The sequence below is a fragment of the Scatophagus argus genome, chromosome 1 (assembly GCF_020382885.2).
Source record: "Scatophagus argus isolate fScaArg1 chromosome 1, fScaArg1.pri, whole genome shotgun sequence".
Classification (NCBI taxonomy): Eukaryota; Metazoa; Chordata; class Actinopteri; family Scatophagidae; genus Scatophagus; species Scatophagus argus.
The window spans coordinates 15,504,342-15,515,339 of NC_058493.1; the positions used below are offsets into that span (position 1 = coordinate 15,504,342).

General features: G+C 40.0%; 1 protein-coding gene across 3 annotated transcripts in view; it reads right to left on the reverse strand.

The window, feature by feature from the left end:
- The window catches only part of prtga (protogenin homolog a (Gallus gallus)), a 30,171-nt gene extending 22,076 nt beyond the window's left edge, over window positions 1–8,095 (reverse strand). Inside the window, exons 1-2 of one of the 3 annotated variants that reach the window (XM_046386194.1) lie at window positions 7,915–8,095; window positions 6,196–6,303 (exon numbers count right to left, since the gene is read on the reverse strand). Coding sequence is in view for 2 of the 3 variants with exons in the window: in XM_046386177.1 (XP_046242133.1) it covers window positions 6,196–6,498; window positions 7,818–7,884 (370 nt within the window). In the remaining variant the exon portion in view is untranslated. Of the gene's footprint in view, window positions 1–6,195; window positions 6,499–7,817 lie in introns of all 3 variants that reach the window. The other 2 variants (XM_046386185.1, XM_046386177.1) reach the window with 2 other exon arrangements.
- Window positions 8,096–10,998: the final 2,903 nt, after the last annotated feature.

The window sequence follows — 10,998 nt, forward strand, 5'->3', positions numbered from 1 at the left end:
TTTTACAAACTGTGAGGGAAAATCCCAGGTATAACAGATATCACACAAACTGTCATCATGATCAGATCCTCCTCAACACTTATTTAATCAAATTATTTCAACCTCTTAGTTCCACTGAGGTTGCTTCATGTGAAGTAGGGAGAGGCATTCAAATCCCCCTCCTTCACACACTTACCCTCTGCCACCCTCTCCCACCACCCCCATGTTAACACTCTTACAAAAATACCATTAATGTGCTGAAGTGATATGACTGCAGGGCATAAGAGATGAGCTACACTTATCCACAATCTCACCACTACACCTTTCCATTTAGTCAAATGATGCTCGATTGACAAACAGTGGGATAATCATTGATTATTGATAAACTTCTAAGACAAGATGGAAAATCTATAACTGCTCGGACGGCCGAGCAGACCAGAGCTCTCCTCGCTGAAAATAGAAGGTTGACCTTCTGCTTTGAGCAATGATGTTTGCTGAGGGGCATCTAACGTGCAGATGCAGATGAAATGATCAAGGCAACCAAGAGACACTCTCTGTGATTTACTTTAATTATCTGCACTAACTCCTTCAGTTACTATGTGTGTGACTTCCTTTATTCCACCAAAATATATTTATATAAAACCTTTGCTCTTGGTTGCTATAACATTTTTGCTAACTTACACATCGGATATATTCCTTCAGCCTGTTCCCTAAAAGCATGAAGAAACTGTTGTGACGATCTATCCTTCCCATCAAATACACTTCTCACCTCTGACCTGCACAAATGCTAGTTAGCACAAAGCCCTGCTGTTCACCGCTGCCCTGCCTAGACATCACTCAGTCCGTTCAACACCTAAAACTTCTTTCTTAAATGCTGTTTTGTAATCATATCCTTGTCTGCCACATCGATGACATCTGCTAGTTGCTGCTGCTACAACAAATAAAACAATAAATGTAGTCCAGCTGCTGCAAGACATTACACCACTGCTAGAATGGATTGCAATATGATGAATTAAAAAAAAATGCCTCAGCACAGGAAAAGTCTCTCTATTAAGCAGTAGTGAGAGAAGCATCAGTTTCATGCTGTAGTGCACAAAAGATGTATGATGTATGAATCACAATATCAAAACGATATCAGAACCCCAAAGTGCATGCTTGACATTGACAACAATGAGCTCAAAATTTAAACCTAAACGTTCACAAATATGAGCCAGTTCAAATGCCTTCCAGGTTCATTGAGGTAATTTCTCCCTACAGTCCAAACCAAACCTGAAGAGTAAAGCTGTAGCTGCCTCACTTCAACTAGCAACAGATGGGCCTGCTGATGCCAGCAGCTCAACAAACTGAAGGTCAGTGGACAGGTCAGACCCAAACAAAGGTTACAAATACCAGGAATTAGTTCATCCCTCTCTCCTCTGGTTACTAGGCCAGTTTCTCAGCCGGGGCACAGAACAACACAGTCTACCTGCATGTGAGCTACTATGAGGTACTTCAAAATAAAGTTGTTGATTTGTTTATGATTTTGTCTTTGAAACTGTGCTGTATCTCCTTAGGTATAAATCCTTCACTTGATAATCTTGTAAGTCCGTTTAGCTCTTTATCTTAACCAAAAATATTTACAATATCCTTTATAAGAACAACAACACAGTGACTGCTAAAGCCTTTTGATTTGTGCAAATAGTTTACTGCCATCAGTTTATATATCATACTGTGCGTGAAAACACTGTACGTTATTTCAAGCTAATGTTGGACACTTCCCTACGCACGGATCCAACAAAAAAGATGTCAGTACCACTTTAAAACAATGACAGCGCTGCCACAGTGATATACACCAAAGCACATTTTACACATTCAAATTTAACAATATGAACTTTACCTAAATAGCTATAAATAGAGGTGTAAGGGAACATGCTGTATTAAATATATCCTTAGAGATGCTAAAGGGCCAAGTTATTAATGTGAAAACTTTTTTGAGAATCATCAAATGCAGGAAGAACTTTGATACATTCTTCAACTTTCTAATGAAGAGAAACCTTTAAACTGACAGAAGCAGTTTGCATTCCATTATACTGTTTATCTACATGAGCTACGTAAATGGCAATGACGCCTCCCAGCCATCCACAACACACCCCACCCCCAGGGTAATCTTTTAGGGGAGACATTAAAATTGATCCTCTGCACGTTAAATTGATGGCTTTCAGCATCAGAAGAACCATGAAAAACCTCCATTAATTCACTGAAACAACCTTGAAAAGTTTTACATACACTCTTCTATGCATTCCGTTTCTGTAAACTGGAGTGCACCACATGGTTACACCAAAATAGGCTAATTTAACACTCATTCCACAACTCCTACTGAAAAGCAGAGCTATTTAATTGAGTGATGAGTCTTTTACAATGTTAAGCGATCCCACTGAACATTAATAAAAGGCTCTGGAAAAAAGGAGGGCTGATAAGAAAGAAGGAGAAGAATGCAGAGCTGAAAAAGCCCACATATCAATCACTAGCCGTGTGGCAGATGTGCAGCTTCTGCTACACACAAGACAGCAAAGTGACCACTTGCCTGGCTAAACAAAGAGCTATTCCCATGAGCAACATGACCCCTTAAAGCACCGACCGGACGGTGGGGGAGCAGTGTTGGAAGGAGCATTCATTCCCTCCTCCAATTCCTTATCTCTGCCCCAAAGTTTTCCAATCATTCAACAACAACCGTCCACTCACCACAGACAGTGGATTCATTGTCTTTAATCTCCATATCACAACATGGAGTTGAAGAAATCAATCTTTAAATGGCTACATTTAAAGTGATAGTGGACTGAAAAAAATAAGTCAAATGACAAAATAAAAGTTGCAACAAAATGACAGATAAGAGGGGGAGAAAAATGCTTGCAGCAGCAAATGATAAAACCAGATGAGCATTACTGTAGAAAAGATTTAAGTCTTATGCTCTTACTCACTGCCTTCCATCTATTGAACAATTTAGAGACACCTTTGACCCCTGGGCCCGCCGTTCAGGGGAACCATGGTAACCTTTCGTGTCCAGCAGAGGAGAAAAACAAGAATCCGGGCTCTGAGTTGTCTCACTTAAGGCCATCTCATTCATTCACACCACAGCTCACACTGCGCGAAGTTTGCTTTCGTCTTACTGGGGCTTCTAATTGTGCCCACCAAGCCAGTGCAAGTCAGACGTATTCCTTAGCAACTTAAAGTAAACTTTGTAAGTGAACAACAGCGTCAACAAATATCTGCTTTAAAGCTCGGTCTAAAGTGAAAAATATTCAGCATAAGGTACAGAACATTATTATCAGAACCAGAAACGGTGATGGTAATCAAGGATGCTATTATCATATTATAATTATTATTACTGTTATCATACATAGTTTCATAGTTCACAGTTTTCATATTACTCAGATTATTAGAATAAACTGATCAAAATATACCTGGTAATTCTACAATAAGCTAACTCACTTTTATACCTATTGTATCTGCTCTCCATGCTGTCATAGTTTAGATTTTCTGATAGGAAACATCTACTTTTTCCAGTGAAAGCTATTGGTCAGACCCAGATTAGGGATGCACTGAAAAACGTCACATGACAAACCCGTGTTAAAGTTTACACAGATTCTTTGTCAGTGCCAAACTCTGAAGTTCTCAGTTGTCAACTTTAATGCATATCATAATGAATTCGCCATAGAACGGTATACAGATTTAAAATATGTGAAAAAGAGAGCACTGATATTGGATTTGTTCTCAGTAATCACATGCCCTGAGATGAGGTATCAGAATGCGTAGAGACAAAGTTGGATGAACGCATCCCTGAAACACAGCTGTAAATTAAGTGGTGATCACAAAACAAACATTTGACTAAATGATTTCTTATTGAGCATGCATCACCAACTTGCACTTTTATCTTACAATTATATCATGTTGGCAACAAATACAACAAGATACTTTTTGTGAGTACTGCCAAATTAAAATCAGAGCAGTAATCATAATTAACTAAAGTCCACACTGTCAGTGGGAATACGATGCTATGTAAGGCAGTTGTGTTGTAAATAAAGGTAATGATGGGATAAGACCAAGTTGTCCAGCTGCTCCTGGAATTAGCATTCTGTGCACAGAAATGTCCCCAGATTTCACCTTGTACAACATCAATAGTGCCAAGGTACAACAAAGTTTGTCTTAAACAGCACTGACTGTCTTAAACTATCAGCATGTGTGTAACCAACACGGGGAGCACAACTGAGCCATATATGTAAAACATGACGAGGAAACTGACATTTTCTTCAGGTTTCATAACTTCTGTACCTGCATTCACGTGCTGCAATAGTTCTAAAAAAAGGAGCCCACTCACGAGGGAATCTCTCTACTGAGGTCCCCATCAATCAGAAGTCTATTGACAAAAGTCACATGGTGAGGCTCAAGTCTCGCATTCTTTTTCATCAAAGCCAAATCCCTTCTCACCTTTGTGCTTTAGCAACACAATGTTTAAGTTTAACCTCCATCACCGACACATTCCTCAAAGGACAACAAGCAGATCCACAGCTTCTGGATATAAGCACAGGATTTAAAAGCACACCGTGGGTACCATTCCTGCACTTGAGAGAAGTTGTAATCTTACTCATAAAGAACTAAGCTACAGGAAACAGTAGCATGACTGATAAAGAGGGATGATAAACAAAATTTAAAGTACAGTTCTTCTTCAGTTAAAATTAATCAAAAACAAATTAGCGCATATTCTCTGAGTAGAATTCCAGGTGATGAAAGGGAGCCATGCTGTTTAATGAATGACTCTTCAATCAAAATATAAACTTTAACCTTTAAAATTAATGTTATTATCCTTGCAGTGATGTACAGCTCCAGCTGTTCTGTTCACTGATATCAGGACAAATAAGTGCCCCCACAGAAAACCCCTTTCTTCTGCAAGCAGGGGGTGGTCAGGGTGAAAAGGTTTTCAATCTTTCACTGGAGTAGTGAGGCAGAAAACAATTGTGTGCAAAGCCTCCAGCCCCTGCTGACCTGGTAAGACCTGCAATAAAGTTTGGTCATTTAGACACTCATGGTAAGGCAGTGGTACTGGGAAATGGCAATTCACATTTGTGTGTGTGTGCGTATGTGTGTGTGCACACACCCCTTGGAACAAACCCCACTGCTACCTCTGTGTCCTTCAACTGAGCATTTCTCAGGTATGTGCAAACTTTATGAGCTTCCAGATAGACCCTCAAGCAGATCTAAGTGCCATTTTAAAACAAACTAGTAAAGCTTACTAACAGCCTTTACCACCTCTTAACTTCAAACTATAAAGCAGGTAAACTACTCACTTAATCAATAAAATTATACACACCAGAAAAGTACCAGAAAAAAACAGATTAAGACTAGGATCTTGAGCAGAGAGCACTGAATATGGCTGAGGACAACTTCGGAATAATGCATGTAAGCTTGCTCAAGAAACTTAACAACTGTTAAGTAAATCACACTAACTGCACTCCATTTGCCTGTAATGCAGAATTAAATTTCAGCACCTTGCATGGAATGTTAAAAATATGTGTTTTACTACAGATGGGAATGCATTGCCAGTGGAGTAAAAGTTTTAACATACATGCTGCAAATGTGGCACAGCAAGATGCATGGCCTGTGGTGTAGGAGGAGGGGATATAAGGTCCCATAAGACCAACTCTGCCTGAAGCTTCTCTGCTCCCCCCCTTAAAATATGAGGCCAACTCACACAGGACTGGAGGAGAAAACATTCCAAAAGAACAATTCCTCAAGCGATCAGGGTGCAATAACATGAAAGCTCCAGCCTGTGAATAGGGGTCATCTGCTCTTTAGCATTGGGGAGCCAGTATCCTGGACAGCTCCTGACCTTTCAGATCTGCTTCTCCTTCATTAACACACCAATGGGCATATTCACCTTCCAACCAGTATCTTTTAGGGCTCTAACTTTCAAGACTTTGTCCCGTTACCTCTACAGCTACCATCAGAGCTGCCCTGAATGCAACAAACAAAAAAACAAAACAGACAGACAAACAAACGAACAAACGAACAAAAAAAACAGGAATGTGTTTTCTCCTTGGATGCAAAGAGATTTGAATCCCACACAGTAATTATGTAAATGGTAGCAAACGGCCAAAAACAAGTCACTTGACCGTCCATTGCCCAACATTTCATTTCCTCCACATTGTTACACTTCCAGTGTGATTCCAGCATAATACTCACTTGCGATTGTAAGATGAGCTTTCTGGCTCAGGATTGCACCGTATTTGTTCTGAGCGAGGCACTGATAGAGCCCTTCATCTGATTTGTCTCCTCTTCTGCTCTCCACTTCTGAAATATAAAGCGATCCATTGGAGAGCAGGTACACCCGTTCGTTCTCCACCACTTTTACTCCATTCTTCAGCCATCTGACGTCAATGGGTGACTCTCCATGCGCCTGACAGTCCAAAATAACAGCATCTCGCCGCATGACAGTGACGTCATGTGGCTCCTTGATGAAAAATAACTCGCTAAAGCATAAAACACCTGTAGAAAGAGAAGAAAAGGACATGAGGAGAGGAGGTGGAAGAAAAGCACATGAGGAGTGAAGGTGGTGAAGAGCAAAGGGTCCTCTGTCAGGACAGAGAAACACAGCAGCAATAGGAGTCCAGTAAAACATTTAAATCCTTTACATACTAATCCTACTGTTGTCTTTTGTCAGAAGTCAGTAATTACCCTTAATTCAGGCTGTGGCTCACTATTCAGTGTTAATGGCCTTAGATGGATATAAGTGTGATATATTAAAAGGTCCTACTAAGGTGAAATATCACATTCGGGGGGCCTGGAGGCTTGCCAACAAGAGTTCTACTGCATTGTACAGTAATCACATAAAGACTTTGCCCACTTTAATCCAGTTACTTATGGCTCATAAAGTTACCCACTGAAGAGGAAACAGTTGATCCTATTTGTCCCTTCAGTTTAAACAGAAATCTATTACTGAACTCTCAGCACGAGCTTTACGTAAGGTAAGTCACCTTTGTGGACAGTTGTTCATAGCTAAAGACTGTGATGCAATATACCAATAAAATATAGTTGCAGTTGATAAATGGATTCACAGATGCTGATCTCTGACTGGTTAGAATATATAACCATGCTGCACTTAAATACTTAGATTATAAATACTGTCCCTTCACACTAATCTGCTTAACGGCTCATTTTAAGCATCAACACGACCGTTAGATGTGGCATTTATCAAAAGCACCCGACAAATTTTGGCCAGTTCAAATCCTCCATAGCAGCTCTTTATATTTAGCTGTAGTTTATAACAGTGTTGAAGTAGCAATAAAAGTTAGAGCAGATTAAAGTGAACTGCTGAGCGAAACCACTGTTGGAAAACATAACAGTTATTAATCATTATTTAATAACTACATCAAATCAAATATCTGACGGAGAACAGTCGAAATGTGGTTAACCTTCAAAGTTAACTGACAGTTGAATTAGCTAAAACGGAACAGTTTCATGTCGGTTAAATTAAGGAACTAACGCTCACTTATTAGCAAATGTAAATTAAAAAAAACGTGTTATTATGATGGCGTTCAATTTTATTCGTCTTTTGTCACCGCCCGGCCTCGGTGAGGTGATAAATGTTGACAAGTTGATTCACCGAGTTGACTTAAGTGGAGTTTAGCCGTTGACGTTAGCGTTAAGTTAAAGAGGAGCTTTAAACGTAGCCAGCGGTAAACGGTCCGTGTGGAGGGTCCACAGTCAAACCTGAAGCTAGCGTCAAGTTGTGGGCAGGCAGTGATGAACCGAACAGCCAACGTTTTTTTTTTTAATTCAGTGAAAACAATGAAAACGAATCTTACCTGAGATTGGAAGAAAAACGACAAAGACCAGCAAGCGCTGATATAATCTCCTTTTGAAAGGCGCCATTTACGTGAATTGTCCGTGCATGCTACCTACTCTCTCATAGTTGTTTCTTCCTCGTGAGCCGCGCTGCTACTGAAGAGCACGGCTGGTGCTGGGAGCTGCTGGAGTTTAGTTTCCCACCTCTGGGATGGACGTGGTCAGTGAATCAGGGTCCGCTGGTGAGAATGAATCTTTCTGTCCGACGCCACCTAGCGTTAGCTCTGGGCCACTGAGAGGACAGTTCTGACCTCCTACCAGAGACCTCCTGTACTCAACCACGATTACTGCACCACAATAAAACCGAAAGCACTGAAAGCAGAGGTACTTAATTATCACATACTGTAATAAATTATTTTTTCGTGTTCAATTTCTTCGGTAGTCATAAAGTGAGTTAAGGTTGATGCATAGAGGGAAATCTGCAGAGGCCCTGTTGCCCTCCGCCTGTATTTATTATTATTATTATTATTATTATTATTATTATTATTAGTGCTTTGCTGTGATCAGGATGTCTCTGAGTGATAACGAGTGGAGCTTCATTCCCAGCTCACCAGATACTAACATTTGGGTTTGGTGGTGTTTTGTTGACCCTGGAATGAGTTTCAACAAATCAAATTTCTTTCTCTAGGATTACATACTGGTGTGTTTACAAACAGCAACCAACAACTGCTGCATATTATTCCTTTATTTTAATTATTTTCAAACCAAAACACTAATAGATCCATGGTGGATGTTCTGTATGCTTTGTAACAATGGGAGTGCAGCACTCATACACTGTTACTGTCTTCTCTTTTGCTCAACCAAGACCCTTTAACTTTTCCTTATTAATACAAGTGAAGTTGTATTGATGATAGCAGATCACTCATTCTCAGAGACCAACTGCACACCAAATGGTCTTTATGGACTGAAAAAAAAAATGTTAATGGAAATTAGTTGTTTCTCTTGTCCTTTTAAAACAGGGCACTGCAATTACGCAAAAGCATTGATAGGAGCAGGACAGCTGCTGTGTCAATGTCGATATTGATCCAATGTCCATCACTTATTGTGGGAGAGAGATCAAACCCCCACCCTCCCACGGTCCTCACCCCTCCCTGTGTGAACCTTTATTCAGCAGCAGGACTGCGCCCCAGCTGTGATGTTCAGTCGATCAGAAAAAGAAATGAAAAAACACTAAGTGCTGCACTCTCTGATAAAAAGTTGTGCTTATAAATCAGGAGAAGTGCATCAATGCTGTTAATAATACATGTTCAAGGTATATTATAAATGTTAATTATGGACTTGAGAAAGACATTTAAAATATGGAGGATCCTATGTTTAAAGATTCAAACTGCCTCACCAAACTGGTATGTGCCTGTATGCCTAAAAAAAATGTAAATAAAAAGGCAATAGATAGGAGAATAAATCATTGCCACCACCATCATCATCATCGTGGAGTGCCATTTTTCCTGAATTTGAAACAGACACTGAATTAAGATGGAATTTGGTCATTCATGTGTCAGGTTAGTCTGATAACAAATTTTAAAACAACTCTGTTTTGTTCTCTCAAATTAATGTAAGATCTTATTGTGTTGTCTGCATGAAGAAATGTTCAAAAAGGTGTTAATATATATACACAATTAATAAAATGTTTACTGATTAAAGAATGTAAAATTCCTACATTATTTCCAAGGATAACCTCAAAATATAATCTAGTTAATTGAAAAATCCAAATCTCTTACATCCTCTTACACACACACACTTTAACAGCATATTTCCTGTAAGTACTGTATTACAAACACTTGTCCACAGCCTCAGCACAAGTTGTGAGCTCCTCTCTTACATAACGTGAGAAAGTGAGAGCCTGGGCTCATTCATGGTCAGCAGGGCTCTCCCCAGGGTGTTTAATTAATGAAGAATTCAGTTTCAGCACTTGCCAATATTGCAGAGTTTGTGGGTGGAGTGATGCTTCGCCTACATGTGAACTCTGGTCAAGCTCTGAGACCAGATCAATGGAGTAAAAGTCATTATCAGGTTATGAATGTTGGTAAGGATGTGGGTAAAGGGGTCTTGCTGTCATTGGCTGAGGCCTGTGCCTTCCTGCTACCACACATGCCCATCCCCACTGACCCCAGAAGTGTCCAAAAGGTTGGCCTGAATCCTATGTGACCTTTCCACTGACCCCTGTGCTGGGAAGGGGGTTTTTAGTGTCACAACAGAGGGGGTTGTGGAGAAATTAGGACCGCGGCTGTTGTGCTGAATCACACAAAAGGCTCCGACCGCAGAGATGAGGATGAGTCCTCTTCACTGACCCTGCTTTAGTTAGCAGCTAACTCCTCATATGATTGTGCATCCCACAGTGCAGGTCACAGGGAATATCTCAGATTCATAAATGACTACAGATACGTAAGCTTGAGATCAACATTAAGTGTCCTCCCAGTTGTTATAAAGTGAAACATTGTTTGACATAAGTTGAAAAGTTAAGTAAATCCCACTCATCCATCCATCCATCCATCCATTTCCTTTACTGCTTTATCCTGTAGGGTCGCGGTGGGTGCTGGAGCTTATTCCAGCTGACATGATTCCCTACAAGAAGAATCTAATGTGTTTTATCTCCCCCATCTGGACCATTTCAGTACTACAAACACTGTAGTAATTGTTTTTCTCCATTATAACCTTGCTAGAAACAAACACAAACTGATAGCTGGTGACCAACCTGGTGTGTCTTTTTACATGTGACTTCATACTGATCGGAGAGTCACATGTTTTGCACCTGTGCAAAATGTGAATCAGCGATCACGAGTGAAAGGGATTTGTCTTCACTGGAAACAAGACTGTGAGAAGACTCTCAGATGAACCCTTGGATAACTTTCTTGTTCGTTTGTTTAATCTGCAGATCATGGAGGAGTTGTGACACATAGATTAATTGAGAAATTTGTATTAAACCATCTATTCAATGTTTACTCCTTATAGGTACTAAGTAGAGGGAATTAGAGTGAAATGATGCCGAGAAATATATGAGAAAGAACCACAAATCCTTAACAGTTAAGTGAAATTCATTCTTGGGATACAATCAATAGGGAAAACTGTAAGAAGTGCATGGAAGGGAAAAACTTGAACAGTACATCAGCTCAATGTGAAAAAGTTATACATGAAAACAGTGGA